This window comes from Myotis myotis, unplaced genomic scaffold (genome assembly GCF_014108235.1).
Source record: "Myotis myotis isolate mMyoMyo1 unplaced genomic scaffold, mMyoMyo1.p scaffold_m19_p_25, whole genome shotgun sequence".
Taxonomy (NCBI): Eukaryota; Metazoa; Chordata; class Mammalia; order Chiroptera; family Vespertilionidae; genus Myotis; species Myotis myotis.
The window spans coordinates 2805945-2826285 of NW_023416330.1; the positions used below are offsets into that span (position 1 = coordinate 2805945).

At 56.7% G+C, this 20341-nt stretch overlaps 1 protein-coding gene across 12 annotated transcripts in view; it reads right to left on the bottom strand.

The window, feature by feature from the left end:
- Positions 1–13111: 13111 nt before the first annotated feature.
- The window catches only part of ACTR3B (actin related protein 3B), a 70874-nt gene continuing 63644 nt past the window's right edge, over positions 13112–20341 (bottom strand). For 6 of the 12 annotated variants that reach the window (XM_036356171.1, XM_036356167.1, XM_036356163.1 and 3 more), the window contains 3 exons: positions 16925–17050; positions 13964–14047; positions 13112–13430 (listed from right to left, as the gene is read on the bottom strand). In XM_036356171.1, the coding sequence (XP_036212064.1) occupies positions 13335–13430; positions 13964–14047; positions 16925–17050 (306 nt within the window). In that variant the 3' untranslated portion in view covers positions 13112–13334. Of the gene's footprint in view, positions 13431–13625; positions 13749–13963; positions 14048–16924; positions 17051–20341 lie in introns of those variants that run through there. The other 6 variants (XM_036356161.1, XM_036356162.1, XM_036356165.1 and 3 more) reach the window with 6 other exon arrangements.

Consider the following 20341-nt stretch of genomic DNA (forward strand, 5'->3'; position numbering starts at 1 on the left):
TGCACCCTCCTCCACAGAGAGGCTGCTCCTTCCCTCGCTAGTGCCGGCTGCCAACCCCACCTCCCCCCACGGTCTGTCACAGCGGGGCGAGCCACGCCCTTCCCCTGGGCAGCTCTGGGTGCTCAGGCCAGGCTGGGAGGTCACAGCGTGTGTGAGAAATGGCAGCCTCAGCGGGCTCCGTGCCTCCCAGCATGAGGGCTCTGAGCTCAGAGCAGCTGGGCTGCTTCCCAGCGAGGCTGCTGGGTGGACTCGGGCTTTGCATCTGCCTCTCAGCTCTTGTTCCAAGAGGGTTTGACAGGCACACTCACTCTGAAGGTCAAATTGCAAAGGTTTGCTGTCACGGAATGCCATTTGCTCCTTACCACTCAGTGCAATGACAAGCTCTTACAACCCCTGACAGGGCCGATGCAGGTGACTGGCCCTCCGTTGCTTCAGATTTCAGCTCAGAACTGACCTCTGAGGGTTGGCAACGAGCCTTTGCAATCACACGGTGCTCCGTGTCACCCAGAGCCAGGGCGGTGGGCGGTGCTGGCGCGCCCTCTGGTGTCCGCCGCTGGGACAGGCGGCCTGCAAGCCTCCAGACACAGCCGCCCCTCCCTGGAAACCTAAGGAGTCAGAGTACAGGGAGGAGAGAGCAGGGAGGACCCACCATGGGGAGAGGTCGCATCTCAGCACTGGCGCTTTCCTTCCTCCTTTCCACTTCCCGCCACCCCAACAGCTCAGTTTACATCAGTGGTTCTCAACCTTCCTAATGCCGCGGCCCTTTAATACAGTTCCTCATGTTGTGGTGACCCCAACCATAAAATTATTTTCGTTGCTACTTCATAACTGTATTTTGCTACTGTTATGAATCGTCATGTAAATATCTGATATGCAGGATGTATTTTCATTGTTACCAATTGAACATAATTAAAGCATAGTGATTAATCACAAAAACAATATGTAATTATATATGTGTTTTCCGTTGGTCTTAGGCGACTCCTGTGAAAGGGTCGTTGGACTCCAAAGGGGTCGTGACCCACAGGTTGAGAACCGCTGGTTTACATCCTCCCTTTGGGGGGCAGGAAACTGGGGGGTCAGAGGTGAGGAAATACACTGAGGTTCGAACGGTTAACAAATGAGAACCCAGGACTTCAATCCCGGCCTCCAGCTCCTCAGCTCAGGGCTTTAACGCCTCTGGAACCGATGGGTGGAGGGGGCAGGCGTGAGCGGGTGGAGGGCAGAGTGCAGAGGGCCTTCCCGTGTGCTTACTGATGAAGGCAGCAGCACGCCTCCCGGTGAGCTGTGAACTCAGTGCCTGACCCGCCGTGTTTCTTTTTTTCTTTTTTAACATGTTTTATTGATTTTTAGAGAGAGGGGAAAGGAGGGGAAGAGAGAGAGAGAGAGTGAAACATCAATGTGAGAAACACCGACTGTCTGGCTCATCACACAACCCGTGGCATGTGCCTAGCCGGGGCCAGGCATCGCACCTGCAGCCTCTGAGAGCACAGGACGCTGCTCCCCCACCTGACGTGTGTTTCCATCGTCACTCCTGGACTGGCGTGGGGTGGGGAGGGGGGACCCCACTCCCTGCTGCACTTCCCTCAGCTGCTTCGGTTCACACAGGAGCCACCAGTGCCCTTAATGAAGACCTCACGCCTGGCCGGCTGACTTGCCACTGGCCCTGCCTCTGGCAATGGGCTCTTCTCTTCTCGCAAGGTCTTCATTTCTTCCTCATTGTCGGGATGTATTTGCTTCATTTGTCTTGTGAGGAAACATTTTAGGAAAGTAATCTCCAATCTTGGGCTGCAGTTAATTTAAAAGCTCCTCCTGGTTTATTAACGACATCATTTGTAACTTCAGTCATCCCCGCTCAGGCCAGCACGCGGGAGAGCACGCGCACACACACACACATCACTCAAGTCCCCCCTTGCTCTCTGCCTTCTGGTTAAAGACAATTCTTTCATCGCTGTCACTGTAACATCAGTTGACTTGAACAGCTCACCTGATAAACATCAGGATTCAAAACAGCAGGTGGTGGGCATGTCCATGTCCGTGAACTCCAGGCTGCACTGACTTTCGGCTCACAGGTGCTGGGAGACCCTCCCCCTGGCCCCAGCGGCTGCTGCCCCACCTCCTCCTGTCCACCTTCCCCAGGAGCTCCCAGCAGGTGTGTGACCAGAAATGCTCAGCCCAGCCCTAGCTAGTGCTCAGTGGTTAGAGCATCGGCCTGCAGACTGAGGGTCCCAGGTTCGATTCCAGTCAAGGGCATGTACCTTGGTTGCAGACTCGATCCTAGCCCCGGGGCACGTGCAGCAGTCAACCAATCGATGTATCTCTCTCACATCAATGTTTCTCTCTCTGTCTCTCCCCCTCCCTTCCCTTTCTCTTGAAATAAAATCAATGGAAAAGATATCCTCTGGTGAGGATTTTTTAATTTTAAAAATAAGGAAATACTCAGCCCCATTCTCCGCTGCTGTGTCTGGTCCCTCTTGTACCCCCTGAATACTAACCACAGGGCTGGGGCTCAAGCCCGCAAACACTGGCTGGAAATTAACTCTATGGCACTTAGCATGAAACGCTCATTTGTGTTATTAGCCAACATCCACAGAGTGTCCCCTAGGACTAGAACAACACTCTGGTCCCTCTCTGGTGCCGACTCCCAATCAGGGCCACAGCCTCCTTCAGATGATCCCGAGGCTGATCTGGGCTCAGCAATTACCCAGAACTCCCCGGTCCAGGCTAAGCCGAGAGGGAAGGTGGTCCGTCACGTGTTGTCAGTCAGAGATAGATGCAATCAGGGGTGTGCAGTAGGTGGGGTGGGGCCTGAGAGGGTTATTTTAAGGAACTGGCTCACGTGCGTGTGAGGACTGGCCAGTCTGAACCGTGAGGGTTGGGGGCGGTCGGAAACGCAGGAAGAGTTGATGTTTGGGTCTTGCGTGTGAAATCTGCATGGGAGGCTGGCAGGCTGGAGACTCAGGTGCATTCCATGTCAGTCTTGAGGCAGAATTCCTTTTCCCTCTTAAAAGTCTTCAACTGATTGGCTGAGGCCCAGCCACGTGCTCTCCTTCACTTAAAGTCAACGGGTGGCAGACGTTAACCACCTCCACAGAATACCTTCACCCTGACATCCTGGTGAGTGTCTGACCAAGTGCCTGGGCACCATCGCCGGGCCACAGGGACACGTGGACTCTGCCAGCACAGGTACCAGGGATGCTCCCCCGTTTTAGAAAGGCCGCCTCATCGAAGGTGCCAACCCCTCCCGTCACCCTCAGAGCACACTCAGGCCACTTCCCTCACAGGTTCCCGTGATGCCACTTCCTAACAGAACACAGAAGTAACAAGCTGATGCCCCATCATAGACTGTACAAGCCTTCGGGAATTTCCTAATTCCATCGGAAAGCTCCTTGGGGGCTACCTCTGCTTCCGGGGGGGGGGGGGGGGGGGGGGCTCCAGTCACCACTCTCACATTCTCAAGTGTCCCTGCCCCAATGCCTGAGAAAGGAGAGGTGGGAGGGGGACTTAAAGCAAAGGTGGAGGTTAATATCCAACAGGCACTATGAGTGGGATAAGCCGAAATCAATTGCTTTTCCATTAAAAGCCACAAGGCAACAGTCTAAGCAGGCCTTCCCCCGGGGCTGTGCACACAGCAACACCGAGCAAGAAGGCTTCAGGGGCGGTGTGGAGTCTGCACAGAAGAAAACGTTACAGAGTCCAACGCTACCACCAATTAGAATGGCAGAGAGCACCGGGTAAACGCAGATCGCCCACTTCCTCCACGCTCTCATCGTCTTAATCAGATGCACGCGCCCAGCCTCTCTAGTTAGTCCCTCGAACATCCGTTCTTAAGTCTTCATCGGATCCGGGTCAGTAGGACCCCCTTAGACACCCACAGGTGTCCCGTCCGGGCTGACCAGCTGGGAGCATCACCAAGCATCTCCATCTGCTTAGCTTTGTCGCTTGAACTCACAAACGTCGCCTAGAGTCTCATTTGCTCCATCAAGACTGCCCTGACCACTGGAGCCCACACAATCTCTGGTGGCATTGGCCCTGGGACCCCAGACCCAGGGCACCCCTGGGCACCTACACATCACTTTGTGTGGTGGAGCAAGTCTTCTCTCTGCATCAGAATTGCCCATGATTATAGCAGCAGCTGGGCCTTCCCATCATTCGGGTCAGAAAGTGCTCCAAGAACAGCCCACCATCATACAGACATCGACCAGGTCGGAAAGTCATGTCTCAGGCCCTGACCAGTTTGGCTCAGTGGATAGAGCGTCAGCCTGCGGACTGAAGGGTCCCAGGTTCGATTCCAGTCAAGGGCATGTACCTTGGTTGTTGGCACATCCCCAGTAGAGGGTGTGCAGGAGGCAGCAGCTGATCGATGTTTCTAACTCTCTATCCCTCTCTCTTCCTCTCTGTAAAAAATCAATAAAAAAAATGTTTTTTTAAAGAAAGTCATGTCTCAGCATGTGACTTGCAGGGAGGTGACAGAGCACGTTGAGGTAGGAGCCGATGGTCCCCCAGCGCCCGGGGTGATAGCTGAGTGTCAGCCCTAAGCTCTCCATGAGCAGGCATCTCGCCGCCCTGCTCGCCGTGTCCTCCTGGGGAAAGGATGGCGTCCTTCTCTCTGCTGTCCACCCCTTCAACACGCCACCGGGCTCGGTGAGAGTTTGCATGTGGTGGGCTATTCTAAGTGTAAAACTTAACACTTGGACCTATTAGACCTGCAATCAGAAGTAGGTTTGTGCCCTGCCAGTGTGGCTCAGTGGTTGCTGAGTGTTGACTCACGCACCAAGAGGTCACCGTTCGATTCCTGGTCAGGGCACATGGCCAGTAGGGGGCCTGCTTCTCTTCGTCCATGCTTCTCTCTACTCCTCTCCCTTCCTCTCTCTCTAAAATCAATAAAAACATTTTTTTAAAAGTAGGTTGTGTTGTATACCTTAAATGTATACAATGCTATTTGTCAATTATATCTCAACGAAGCTGGGGTCAGAAAGAAAGGCGGTAGTAAAATTTGGGGGGTGTCGGTTTGTGAGAATTGCAGGGCCCCGTCCAGCATCCTCTCGGGCTTGTTCTTGACTCCCTAGCCCTCTCCCGGCCCCTCCTGGGGCAGCCTGTCCCCACACCTCCCTCTATCAATCTCCCCACCCCGAATGCAACTCTGCCACAAAGGGGCTGCCAGTGCCCTCAGCCTCTGCACCTCGGGGAGGGCCACCTTGGGGCCTTAGGGGAGCACACGGCTCCGTCCCTGATGAGCCCACAGCTTAGCCTTCTCCCAGGGGCTGTCGGGAGAACTTCTCAGCCAGGACACCTCCAGCCTCTGGATTTAGCCAGGGATTTAGCCAGTACTCGGACGTTGCTAGAGTTATCAGAACACGTTGCCCTGGCCAGATGCTCTGCTGGGTAGGTTGGAGTGTCGGCCGGGCAGGGCACATACCCAGGTTGCAGGTTTGATCCCTGGTTGGGGTGCATGTGGGAGGCAACCAATCAATGTTTCTATGTTTCTTTCCCACATGGATGTTTCTCTCTCTCTCCCCAACCTTTCCCCTCTCTCTAAAATTAATAAACATATCCCGGATGAGTATTTCAAAAAAAACAACTTGAGGCAAGAAGGGCCAATCGCACAAACCCAGAGGGTGCGGCTTCTGCAGACCAGACTGAAGGGCTCCCCTGGGGTCTCCATGAGAGCTGTCTGCCCTCACACCCAGAGCCTTCATCTTGCAGCCTCCTCCGTCACCCCCACCGCTCATCTGCCCGCCAAACTCTACGTTGGGTCCTATGGCCCCCGACTCCCCTGGCTCACGCACCCTCATCTCACCAGGTGAAGAGAAGGAAAGGAGACGAAGAGACAGCCGAGAGCAACAGCACCGAGAGCCAGCAAAGGCAGTGACGTCCCTGCTTCACCCCCAAACTCCGCTTCACGGTGATGAGCAAATGGCATGAAGTGAACCTCACTGGAAACCGTATCGTCTGGTCACCCCACCAATCACAAACGGGAAGCAGGAGGAAAGGTCAGTCGAGGCCAGGGGATGTCTGCGGAGAAACTAGTCAGAATGCATCTGCGGGGAGCGCTAATGCAGCCAGCAGGCAACTAGGTCAACGGTGAGGGCCGATCCATCTGACCGGTTAATATTGAAAAGATAGCCAGCACCATGTTATTTAAATTTTCCTCATCCATCCTTAGGTTTATCAGTATTAATTTTTTTTTTAAATATATTTTATTGATTTTTTACAGAGAGGAAGGGAGAGAGATAGAGAGTTAGAAACATCGATGAGAGAGAAACATCGATCAGCTGCCTCCTGCACATCCCCTATGGGGATATGCCCGCAACCCAGGTACATGCCCTTGACCAGAATCGAACCCGGGACCCTTCAGCCCGCAGGCCGACGCCCTATCCACTGAGCCAAACCGGCTTCGGCGAGGTTTATCAGTATTAATTTTTTAACAGTAATTTAAAGCTATCAAATCAATTACCAATCAACCTTCTTTAACCAATTAAAAAATTTTCAATTTCTTAGTAGCAAACACTATTTCTTTCAATATGTTTTTATTATTTTTTAGAGAAAGAGGAAGTGAGAGGGAGAGAAACCTGACTGGCTGCCCCCTGCAGGCCTCCGACTGGGGATCGAGCCCGCAACCCAGACATGTGCCCTGACTGAGAATTGAATTGGTGACCTCTTGGTGCATGGGACGATGCCCAACCAACTGAGCCACACCGGCCAGGCTAGCCAATACTATTAATACATATATATATATGACTGTACACACACAAAGCCAGAAATAACCTGCACCCCAAGCTGAAAACAAGGGTAACCTGAATGCCAGCCTGCGGGAGTATACCTGCCTGCTTTGAGACATAGTGCAGGATAGAAAGAACTAGTATTTATTATTATTATTATTGATTTCAGAGAGGAAGGGAGAGAGATAGAAACATCAATGATGAGAGAGAATCATTGATCAGCTGCCTCCTGCATGCCCTCAGCTGGGGATCGAACCCACAACCTGGACATGTGCCCTTGACTGGAATCGAACCCGGGACTACTCAGTCCGAAGACCGACACTCTATCCATTGAGCCAAACCAGCCAGGGCAAGAACTAGTATTTTAACACAAGAACAATCCCTCCGTGACACCAATATCAAGCTATCATTTCTCTCCTCTCTTTTTTAAAATGTATTCCATCTGACCAAGTGGAATTGATGTAATTGCCAATTAAAGCCTCACGCAATTATTTTGCCAATCTATTTCTATTTAACAAGCCTGACAGTTACTTTTAAAGGAAACATTATGAAATATCCTTCATTTAAGCAAAGACTTTTTTCCCAGTAGATCTCCACTTGGGGTGTCACAGAAGCTGTGCACGCGATCACTCTCACAAGACTGTCTGGCACCATCGTCATGTTCACAGATTAGATAGAAGGAGGGACCGTAAAGAAGGATTTCATCGCGAAAGGCCTGCTGCTTCAGTCGAAAGGGGCTCATCATTCACCTCAGGGAGCTGCAGGTGCCGGCTGCTGCTCGGCAGCCCAGGCCCGCACGGCTTCTGCGGGCGTTTCTGCCACCAGCTCTGCTGTGGCCACACAAGGACGGGCACCACGTGGAGGGGCCCGCACACCAGGAGCAGGCGGACGGGAAGCCCACTGTCACCTCAAGTGCTGGGCTTCACACCATTAAAACTCTTACGGTCACGCTAGCGAGCACCCCAAGCGTGCAAACACCAGCCTCATCGGAGGCTACCCACACTCTGCACAGCACGCCCAGCCTGGGGAACCGGGCGGAGTCTCCTGTGACAGGAATGGAGTCCAGCGTTTGCTGGGCACCTACCATGGGCCGGGCACTGCGGAGATCAGTCCCCGGGTTCAAGGACCTCGTCCGTGAGGGACACAGGGCAGGACTGGGGAGGAGAGGCTGACTGTGGGAGGTGGGGCTGGGGGCGAGGGCGCAGGTGAGAGCGCTCGGGTGCAGGGAGCCCTTCGGGGGCTGGTCACTCGGGCGCTGCCCCCATCCTGCCCCGGAAACCACACAGGGACACTGAGAGAGCTTCTCACATCCCAGCGCGTTCGGCTGCAGGCTGGCTGCGGGGCGCGCGGGCCTGAGCCGGACGGTCTCGGGCCTGAGAGGATGGTTGGCAGCTCGCAGCTCGGGGGAGGCAGGTGCGGTGCGGGGCGGGGCTCTAACTCATGGATGATAAACGATTCCATCATGTCCGCAATGTGACAGGAAGAAAGGCCTAGTGATGTTTAGACTCTGCAACTACAGACTGATGCCTTTTTAAATATTTTCTTACTGGAAGCCCTGAAGACCCGTTAGCTCATGGACCTAACATCCTCTTTCCCCACGAAAACTATTTTTTAAAGCAGTTTTCACAAGTAGGCTCTCAGGACACAGTCGCTTTTTAACAAAGTGATAACGGCTGAAACTCCCCGCACACTCGCTGTGCCCCGTGTGGCTCTCGGCTCTCGCACTGACGACTCTTCCGCCTCGTTTGCCTTATCACATACGATGGAGTCAATGCACAGCGCAAACACATATTGGCAAAGCATCGTGAACAAAAATAATTCAACATAAAAACACCGACAGCAGCTCCCTACAAGACATTACATGCCAGGGGTTTGGGTGGAGGAGGACCTTTTACACCTTTCCCACCTGGCCACGCGCTGTCAGGAAATCACTTGACTCACGCCTCAGATGTGCCCCGCCCCCCCACGCGGGCTGTCGCCCACCTACTTCTCCAGGACAGGGGGGGCGGATGCGCCCCTGAGACCACACAGAGCCTCCTCCCCCCTCACTGTGTGCTTGAGCATGTCAGCCTGGAAGATGGGGATCGTGGCAGCACCCATTTCACAGGGGTGCTGCTAAGCTCAAACAAGGCCATGTGCAGCCGGCACGTCGTGAGCTCCCACAGGCGATGCTCAGGTTCTGGCCGTTCTGCACCTGCGTCTCTGGGTCACAGTTTTGCTCTCATCTCCAAGGCCCCATTCCACCCAGATGGTGCCCACCCCCAACTAGACCATCTGTCCAACGCCCTGAATTCTCCGTTTTCCAGTGGATTCAACCTCTACCGATGTCCACCTTGGTGACACAGTGATCGCTGAGAAGGGCTTCGTCTCTGTGACCACAGTCTCCCGACCTTGGGGCTTGAACCTCCAGTCCTCAGTCCCTCCACTCCCAGCCTCTCACTCCCTGTCCTCCCCACCCTCCTGGGCTTCAGGGGTTTTACCCAGAGAACCCGGCACCTGCCCTGCCCCCACCCACAGAGAACCCCACATCCCCCCTGCCCCCACCCACAGAGAACCCCACATCCCCCCTGCCCCCACCCACAGAGAACCCCACATCCCCCCTGCCCCCACCCACAGAGAACCCCACACCCTCCCTGCCCCCACCCACAGAGAACCCCACACCCTCCCTGCCCCCACCCACAGAGAACCCCACACCCTCCCTGCCCCCACCCACAGAGAACCCCACATCCCCCCTGCCCCCACCCACAGAGAACCCCACATCCCCCCTGCCCCCACCCACAGAGAACCCCACACCCTCCCTGCCCCCACCCACGGAGAACTCCACACCCTCCCTGCCCCCACCCACAGAGAACCCCACATCCCCCCTGCCCCCACCCACAGAGAACCCCACATCCCCCCTGCCCCCACCCACAGAGAACCCCACATCCCCCCTGCCCCCACCCACAGAGAACCCCACATCCCCCCTGCCCCCACCCACGGAGAACCCGGCACCTGCCCTGCCGCCACACCTGCTGGCAAACCCCAGCCCCAAGGTCAACTCACACTCCTCCCCTTCCCTTTGGAAGCTGGACAGGGAGAACCCCTGCCTGGTGGATCTGTCCCCTGTGAGCCCCTGGGGCCTCAGAGCTCCCCGTGCTCCAGGTGAGCCACCTCGCACCTCCTCGAAGACCCGGATGGAGGGCCAGCTACCCTGTCAGGAGCCTCCATCTCTCCCACTTGCAGTTTCCCCCGATGCTCCACACGTGCAGGAGCAAAATCCTAAGCCGCCTGCTCTCCCATCTGGTCCTGAGTAGAAATTCAATAAAGACAGAAGCTGATGCCCGGGGACCGATGCTGAGGGGTGTCCCCCAGGTGCCCGTGGAGAGCCCTGAGCGGCCCCACCTGCCGGCGGAAAGACTGACCGGCGACCAGGTGTGCAGTGAAAGCGCCGGTGACATTCTGGGCCCAGAGCCGAGTTTATGTCCACGTCTGTTAAGTAGCGCCCAGCAACTGCCACACCGTTAAGACGTGCAATGTTCTAAAAACCACTGGCTGACCATTTCAGAATGCTAACGTGTGCATTTGTTGAGTTATTTTTACAGAAAACTGTTCAGGGAGGCATTTTATTGCAGAAGGTGGATTTTACTCATTGACGTCGTCACATTATGATCTAATTCAATCTGGAGAAAAAGCATGTGCGGATTTCCTTAAGATTACCAGCCTGACTGGCATTCTTCCTTCTTACCGAGTGGCCAACCCCAGCCCCTCCCGCAGACAGTACCCGGCAGGCCGGTTGAAAGAAGCGACACATTAGCCTGGCAGGTACCTCAGCGGCGAGAGCGCCCTCCGGATGCACCGAGCAGCGGGTTCGACCCGGTCAGGGCACATACTAGAAGCAACCAAGGAGCGCATCAATAAGCAGAGCGACAAGTCAATGTCTCTCCCTTTCTCCTTTTCTCGCTCTCAAACCAATAAATAAAATCTCTGCCCGGCCGGCGTGGCTCAGGGGTCAAGCGTCGACCTAGGAACCAGGAGGTCACGGCTCGGTTCCCAGGCAGCGCACATGCCCAGGTCTCGGGCTCCATCCCCAGTGTGGGCCGTGCAGGAGGCAGCCGATCCGTGATTCTCTCTCCTCATAGTTGTTTCTATCGCTCTCTGACTTTTTCTTCCTCTCTGAAATCAATAAAAGTATATTTTAAAAAATAAACGAAATATTTTTAAAATGTACAACTCCAACCTGCTACCAGCAATAGGACCACTGCAGTCTTAGATAAGGAAACAGAGGGTAAGCAGTCACTTGCTTAAGGAGCCACCAGCACCCACACTTGGATCACCTACAGGCTGGCATCCCCTAGGGCCGTGGTCGGCAAACTGGCCCCTTGAGTGTGGCTCTTCCACAAAGTACCACGTGCGGGCGCGCACGTACAGTGAGATTGAAACTTCGTGGCCCATGCACATAAGTCGGTATTTTGTGGAAGAGCCACACTCAAGGGGCCAAAGAGCCGCATGTGGCTCGCGAGTCGCGGTTTGCGGAGCGGCAGTTTGCCGACAACTGCCCTAGGAGCTTTGAAAAACAGCTGCCTCCCTCCTCCTGCCTCATCTGACTCGCCTGGTCCCGGGGGACCAGCCAGGGCTGAGAGCCTGCACTGTGGTCACGTTCTAATCCCTCCACCAATCAATGTCATGTTTAGAACCAAATGCCCTGCTCAGCATCTGTAAGTTGGACAAACGTGAGTACAATCTCAGAGATAACCTTGTCCCCAACTTCAAGGGAAGCCTACAAGTCCTGTGGCCTAAGAACGCGTACGTCAGGTTCTACCTCAACCACTGCTGGTGGCACGGCCTCCTGAGCAGCGCCAAGGAGGAGCTGCCGGAGCTGGGAGGGGGGCGATGCCTCGGAGGCCGTGGCAGCTGCCGTCCACCGTGCATCAGCCAGGGCCTGGGGACAGGCACCCCACAAGGCACCTGAACAAGGAACACAGCACAGGGGTGGAAACGGTGAGAACGCAAAGGCTGGGGAGGCAAAGAGCCCCAAGGGCCCAGGGGCAGGCCTGGTCGCTGAACAGGACAGGATGTGGGGTGCACGTGGGTACCTGAGGCAGACAGCCCCACCCAGACCTCCTGTGACCAAGTGGCTGGAGGACCGTGAGAGACGAACAGCGGACAGCGCAGCGAGCCCAGAAGGAGCCAGGCCAGAGGGAAAGCAGGGGCTTGGTCTGTGTGGCCCAAGGAGGACCCCGTGGCTGAGACACCCCGGTGGGGGGCACAGGTGTGGGCGCTGACCCTTAGGAGGCGGTGGCCGGACCTCCTTCGGCGTGGGAAACCCGACCTCCCGTGCTCGGCGGAGAGCTGGCTGCACGAGTCCCCAACTTGTTCCTAAACGTCAGTAAAAAGCCCAATGCTTCTTTCCAAATGTTGAGAGAATAAAACATACTTCGTGTCTTGGAAGAAACACCATAAACACCAGTTTAAAAGTAAGGTAAATACTCTATGAACGGAATAAAACTAAACCTGTTAATTTAACAAATCCCTTTCAAGCCAGCTTGCTCCTGAGTACTGCTTACTGCAAGCGTAGTCATGGAAACCGCAGGTCCCTGCCCTACCCTGACCTCTGCCGGTGACCGTGCCCGTCCACGGCCGGCAGCCACCAGGGCGACATCCACATCGTTTAGATTTCCTTCCGCAAACTTGGTATCAACATCAGACCCCACAGACATGAAGCAAATCTCGGATGTTTAAGAAAAACATGGGTGAAGGAGAGCCAGGGGCGCCCAGCGCAGCGGGTACTTCACCGCGGCTTCCTTCAGGGCGCAGCGGTGTGGCGTCCCCTCCACAGCACAGCCCGAGGATCCCCGCGAGGACGTGAGCAGGTACGTTTTCTGGAGCAATTCTCACAGCACTCTAAGCTCCACGGCACTCCACTAGAGTGAGGTCAGCTCCTAGCAGACACGTGGCTACCTTCCATCTGGTGAGGTTAATGCCTGAGGCCAGGATGTGCCTCAGGGAACATGGATGACCACACTCCAGGGCACCAGCACCTGCCCAGGCCCAGGACCCGGCACCGCCCAGGCCCGGGACCCCAACACCTGCCCAGGCCCGGGACCCCAACACCCGCCCAGGCCCGGGACCCCAACACCCGCCCAGGCCCGGGACCTGGCACCGCCCAGGCCCGGGACCCCAACACCCACCCAGGCCTGGGGACCCGGCACCGCTCAGGCCCGGGACCCCAACACCCACCCAGGCCGGGGACCAGCCAGTTGTACCAAATACATAAAGGGCGAAGTGATAGGAAATAAAACACCGATTTGTATTTCAAGTTTATAATATTTATTTACAAAAATAGGCTGGGGGGGGGGGGCGGGGTTGAGGCCCCTGGGGAGGAGGCTGCTCTGTGCCACATTCTGGCTATTTTCCTAATGGTGAGTAGTCGCAGTTAAGCTCCTTCCAACATTCCCGCATCCCCAGAAGCTGGCTGGAGTGCAGGGCGTGAGGAGGGGGGGCACCGCGGCACGGGGGCTCCGCCTGGCGCAGGTGCCTTATGCCCCCCAACATCGGCATCACCGCTGACCCCGCTCTGCAGGGCCTGAAGGACAGCGGGCTGGCGAGGTGACCCACAGGCCAAGGGCCAGGCTGACGCTAGGACAGGACTCCGAACACGGGGCTGTGGCGGCAGATGCTGGGGCCGCGCTCCTCGTAGTCCCTCTTGGTGTGGCAGGCCTGCAGGAACGCGGGCTGTGCGGCCGAGAGTGAGTGTCCGAGGCCAACACAGCCCAAGTGCCCCTCTCCTCGCTGCCCTCCCCCCCACCCCCCACCCCCCCCACCTCGCCCCCCAACACCCCCCCCCACAGGCCTGCCCCTCCCGCATCCCCCCACCACAGGCCTGCCCCTCCCTCCACCTCTCCTCACCACCCTCCCTCCCCCACAGGCCTGCCCCTCCACCTCTCCTGGCCTGAGCAGCCACAGGGATCCTTTGTTAAAAGCCCCTCACAGCCTCTGTTTGGGACCAGCTGTGTGCTGCCCTGGGTTTAGCGACTCGTGACCTGTTCCGTGCTGACGAGGAAAGGCACTCAGGACTCGGACAGTCACGGAAAGGACGATGAACGCATGTGGGTTCCCTGACCACACAGCCCGTCACCCCCAATCACTGAGAACTGAAAGGACCGCACATTTCTGTCCCACAGGATTAGGGGGCGACAGTCTAGAGCAGACACACCAGCTGGCCTTCAGGACACGGGGGGGAGCAGTGCCGGCCGGCAGGGACTTACGGTGGAGGCGAGCATGGAGCCGCCGAACCACACGGCGAAGCGCTGCATGTGGTGCGTGATCACCTGCACCTCCACCGGCCTGGGCTGCAGGGAAGGGACACGGTCACCCGGGCACCAGCCTCTCCACAGACGGGCATGTGCCCCCCTCCCGTGGCACGGACCCTATGGTCAATCCCTCTGTGAGGCAGCAGCCACAGCTGCCTCAGAAAGGAGGTTCTCAGCCACTCCTGCTGTACCCCTCAAGCCCCCTCCGCCTCCTAGGCCAGTGATGGCGAACCTATGACACGCGTGTCAGAGGTAACATGCAAACTCATTTTTTTGGTTGATTTTTCTTTGTTAAATGGCATTTAAATATATAAAATAAATATTAAAAAAAAATATTTGTTTTATTATGGTTGCAAATATCAAAAAATTTCTATATGTGACACGGCAGAGTTAAGTTAGGGTTTTACAAAATGCTGACATGCCGAGCTCAAAAGGTTCCCCATCACTGTCCTAGGCCACTGCCCCCCAACCTCCGCCCCACACTCCGCTCACCCCCAGCCCAGCCCCCAGCCCAGGGTGGTACGGAGAACACAGCAGGCAAGTCTCTCAGAACACTAAGGGCATTTATAAAAGCAAACCATCGGCCCTGGCCGGTATGGATCAACGGTTAGAGCGTCGGCCCACAACCCGAAAGGTTTTGGGTTCAATTTCTGGTCAAGGGCATACAAGTACCTGTGTTGCAGGTTAGATAGGTCCCCAGCCCTGGCCGGGATGGTGCAGGAGGCAACCAATCAGTATGTCTCTCTCACACTGATGTGTCTCTCCCCTCCCCGCCCCCCTTGCGCCCCCCGCCCCAAAAGCAATAGAAAAATATCCTCAGGTGAGGATTTTTTAAAAGGCAAAAAACCCAAGCAACTAACTCAGTTCATTTTTTTACTGAACAAATTAGCTGTTCGAGTTTTGTAGGAATAATTCCAAGTAACACTAAGAGTCCCCAAAATGCTCTGAGGAATGACATTTGCCAACAATGACTCAGCAGGTGACATCTCCCATTCACCCTCCGCCCAAGCCCCTGTGACCCGCTGCTGGCTGTCCAGTGGAGGCGAAGGGCGTGGAGCGGCGCTAACTCCCTGCTCAGGGCCCACGTCAGGGCGCCAAGGCCCTCGGTGAAGAGAGCCCGTCGGACACGGGATGCCGGGGCTACGGGGGGCAGAGCTGCTAGCCACCGCGGCCCGGTCAGTCTGCTCACACTTGGAGTGAGTTCAGCAACAACCTCTACCCGTAACTTCCCAGTGTGGCTCAAAGGGGACTCGGACACCCTCTACCCGTAACTTCCCAGTGTGGCTCCGGGGGCACTCGGACAACCTCTACCCGTAACTTCCCAGTGTGGCTCAGGGGGGACTCGGACAACCTCTACCCGTAACTTCCCAGTGTGGCTCAGGGAGGACTCGGACAACCTCTACCCGTAACTTCCCAGTGTGGCTCAGGGGGGACTCGGACAACCTCTACCCGTAACTTCCCAGTGTGGCTCCGGGGGACTCGGGCAACCTCTACCCGTAACTTCCCAGTGTGGCTCAGGGGGGATTCGGACAACCTCTACCCGTAACTTCCCAGTGTGGCTCCGGGGGCACTCGGACAACCTCTACCCGTAACTTCCCAGTGTGGCTCAGGGAGGACTCGGACAACCTCTACCCGTAACTTCCCAGTGTGGCTCAGGGGGGATTCGGACAACCTCTACCCGTAACTTCCCAGTGTGTTTCAGGGGGGACTCGGACAACCTCTACCCGTAACTTCCCAGTGTGGCTCAGGGGGACTCGGACAACCTCTACCCGTAACTTCCCAGTGTGTTTCAGGGGGGACTCGGACAACCTCTACCATTAACTTCCCAGTGTGGCTCCGGGGGACTCGGACAACCTCTACCCGTAACTTACCAGTGTGGCTCAGGGGGACTCGGACAACCTCTACCCGTAACTTCCCAGTGTGGCTCAGGGGGACTCGGACAACCTCTACCCGTAACTTCCCAGTGTGGCTCAGGGGGACTCGGACAACCTCTACCATTAACTTCCCAGTGTGGCTCCGGGGGACTCGGACAACCTCTACCCGTAACTTCCCAGTGTGGCTCAGGGGGACTCGGACAACCTCTACCCGTAACTTCCCAGTGTGGCTCAGGGGGGATTCGGACAACCTCTACCCGTAACTTCCCAGTGTGGCTCAGGGGGACTCGGACAACCTCTACCCGTAACTTCCCAGTGTGGCTCAGGGGGACTCGGACAACCTCTACCCGTAACTTCCCAGTGTGGCTCAGGGGGACTCGGACAACCTCTACCCGTAACTTACCAGTGTGGCTCAGGGGGACTCAGACAACCTCTACCCGTAACTTCCCAGTGTGGCTCCGGGGGACTCGGACAACCTCTACCCGTAACTTCCCAGTGTGGCTCAGGGGGACTCGGACAACCTCTACCCGTAACTTCCCAGTGTGGCTCAGGGGGACTCAGACAACCTCTACCCGTAACTTCCCAGTGTGGCTCAGGGGGACTCGGACAACCTCTACCCATAACTTCCCAGTGTGACTCCGGGGGACTCGGGCAACCTCTACCCGTAACTTCCCAGTGTGGCTCCGGGGGACTCGGGCAACCTCTACCCGTAACTTCCCAGTGTGGCTCAGGGGGGATTCGGACAACCTCTACCCGTAACTTCCCAGTGTGGCTCCGGGGGCACTCGGACAACCTCTACCCGTAACTTCCCAGTGTGGCTCAGGGGGACTCGGACAACCTCTACCCGTAACTTCCCAGTGTGGCTCAGGGGGGGATTCGGACAACCTCTACCCGTAACTTCCCAGTGTGGCTCAGGGGGGATTCGGACACCTTTCACTTCCCGCTCCCCAGACAGCTGAGTCCTAGGCTCCGTGTGGTGGAGAGCCGAGTCAGCTGGGGCAGAATCGCCCTTCATCCCACGCCCGCCTGTCCCGGTCCCCACCTTTATTCTGCCGCCGCTGAGCTCTTGGCTGAGTCGCAGTCTGGCATCCACCACCCTTTTCAAGTCTCTCTGCAGCCGCCGTCCAAAGTCTCTGAACATTGTCGAACCTCCTGAAAGAACGACGTTCTAGAGGCAAAGCAGAGGTTTCCCGGGGTGAGTGGCCACCCACAAAAACCGCCAGGGGGACCAACAACTGGCAATGACAAGGCAGGGAAATGTGGACTGACTGGGCATCTGATAATTCTGTGGGATTAGCATCAATGCTTTTAGGTGCGATCATGGTATTACGGTTCTGGTTTTCTTAACGTGTCCTTATCTGCTAGACTAGAGACACTTTCTGAAATACTTTATGGATGGAATACAATGTCTGGGATGAGCTTAACAATAATCCATGAAGAAGGAATGTGTGGGTGACAGGTACTGGGGGGTCTATCAATGTCCTATTTTTATGTTTAAAAGTTTCCATAATAAACTAATATATTACTGTTAAAAAAAAAAAAAAAAACTGCCAGGGGCCCGACGACGGTGTGACCAACACATTTCAGCTGACGTGAGAAGACAAGCAGCGACCCAGGTCAATGCATACAAAGCGCCACTGCATCTCCCTCCTGCCACCCCTCCTGTCATTCCTCCGTCCTGACCCAGGGAAGCAGGAGGCAGCTCTGCCCCGCACCCACCCGCCCGCCGTGCACACGTGGAAGCTAGACAAGGACCAGGAGGGCAAAGCAACTGTGCACATCACCCGACTGCTGGTTGTCATGAAAACCTACGGCAAGTCGCACTGGGCCTAGTTTATCTGCCTTAATAATCACTGGGAAACAGGTCTTAAACACTCGTCCGATCAGGAGGGCGCTATGGAGAACGGTGTTTTCGGGTGAGACACCCTTGTGCCCGTGTCCCCTCTGTCACCCTGAGACTCCGCTAAGTAGTCACAACAGGACTCTCCCCAGAACCCTCCCAGGACCCTCCCCAGGACCCCCCCGGAACCCCCCCGGGGACCCTCCCCAGGACCCCCCCCCCGGGACCCTCCCCGGGACCCCCCCCCCCGGGACCCTCCACAAGGACCCTCCACAGGACCCTCCCCAGGACCCTCCCCAAGACCCTCACCAGGACCCTCCCCAGGGCCCTCCCCAGGACCCCCTCTGGAACTCCCCCCGGGACCCCCCCCGGGGCCCTCCCCAGGACCCTCCCCGGGACCCTCCCCAAGACTCTCCCCGGGACCCTCCCCAGGACCCTCCCCGGGACCCTCCCCAAGACTCTCTCCGGGACCCTCCCCAGGACCCTCCCCGGGACCCTCCCCAAGACTCTCCCCGGGACCCTCCCCAGGACCCTCCCCGGGACCCTCCCCAAGACTCTCTCCGGTACCCTCCCCAGGACCCTCCCCGGGACCCTCCCCGGGACCCTCCCCAAGACTCTCCCCGGGACCCTCCCCAGGACCCTCCCCAAGACTCTCTCCGGGACCCTCCCCAGGACCCTCCCCGGGACCCTCCCCGGGACCCTCCCCAAGACTCTCCCCGGGACCCTCCCCAGGACCCTCCCCGGGACCCTCCCCAAGACTCTCTCCGGGACCCTCCCCAGGACCCTCCCCAGGACCCTCCCCAAGACTCTCCCCGGGACCCTCCCCAGGACCCTCCCCGGGACCGTCCCCAAGACTGTCTCCGGGACCCTCCCCAGGACTCTCCCCGGGACCCTCCCCAGGACCCTCCCCGGGACCCTCCCCAGGACTCTCCCCGGGACTCTCCCCGGGGCCCTTCCCAGGACCCGCCCAGGGGGCAACCCCTCCTCAGAGAACATTAATAACAAACACACGCGACGCAGTGCCCAGGGATGGTGTTGCCACCAGGATGGTGATGCCCCAGGACCCTCCCCAGGGCCCTCCCCAGGACCTCCACAAGCACCCTCCCCAGGACCCTCCCGGGGGCGACCCCTCCTCAGAGAACATTAATAACAAACACACGCGACGCAGTGCCCAGGGATGGTGTCGCCACCAGGATGGTGATGGCCAGCCCTCCCGTGGGCACCAACGTCCAAACCTCGCTTGCTCTCTGGACACCGCAGGCACGGGCTGCTGCCTCGTCCATTTCTCGAGGGGCAGCCGTCTACAGACACCCCTCCCCACACAGACTGCCGCAGCTCCTTTGCGTGACAAACCGCACATGGAGGTCTTACCCGCAACACCCACCCAGGAGGGAGGTCACGGACAAGCGCTGCGGCACTCTGCTCCTCCCAGAGACAGCGCTAAGCAACAGCAGGAGGCTGCCCCCGCCCCCGCCAGCCCAGGGCCACCTGGCTACCCACGCTCACTGGCCGTGTGGCCGAAGGTGAGACCGCAGGGCCGAGTCCCTGACCGCCAGGGTGGCAATCGTTAATACAGGGGTGTCCTCACCCCGCCCCTTCTCAGGCCTCACCTGGGAACTCACACAAACTGCCATGCTTTTCCCACTACGAATCGCGAATGAAAAGCATCCTCGCTATTCTGGTCACTGTCCCTTAGGACAAGCCTCAACTGACATCCGCCCCCGCCCTAACTGCCGGTCAGACGGGCCTACTGTCTTCTGGGGGAGAGACCTCGGCTTACATCCAAGACCGGATCCAGAGCCCAGGAGGCAGGACGGCACCGGCCTGACATCAGCCATTTCTAAGGGTGCTTTGCTGAAATACTAGCTTTTATTTTCATTTCTTATATTGCACAGCAGACAACGCCTCCGAAACTTCTTTTCAGGCTAAAAAGACCAGGTCCCTGCTGCACAGCACTGAACAGAGGCCTGGGCCTCCTGACAGCCATGCGTCACGGCAGGAAGCCGGCTCTGCCCCCGAGCTCCCCTCCCTGTGACTGAGCGTCTTCCTCCCTAAATGACTGTCCCAGATACGGGGCTGCTTTTCACCGAAACCCTGAAAACCAAAACCATCACTGAGAATCTCAAAGCTGGCTGCTGTCGTTCGGAAGGGGGCCTGCAATTGTGGGGGCCTTAGTCAGGTAGAAAGGAAACATAAAGGTTTTAATTTTGCTGGCAAAGGTGTAATTTACTAAAGTGCTATAGGTCATTGGTAGCTTAGGGGGACATTTTTCTTCAGTTAATGGGTTTTACCTTATTGTACCTATTTTTACAGGTTTTTACCTATTTCAACTGTTATAAATTAAATCAATTTTTATCTTTTATGGCTCATAGTTTTTATGTCTTATGAAACTTTTGCCTAGATCAGTCATAAAAATATATATATATTTTCTTCTAGAGTTCTTTAGTTTTAGGCCTGACATTTAAATCTGTGATCCATTTTAGTCAGAAAAAAGGGCCCGCATGACTCCAAGATTCTCACAACCAGAGCAACCATGCCGTGTGGCTGGTGCCTGTGCTGGAGGCTCCCCCTGAACCCGCCGTGCGGCGGGTGCACCTGCTGGAGGCTCCCCCTGAACCC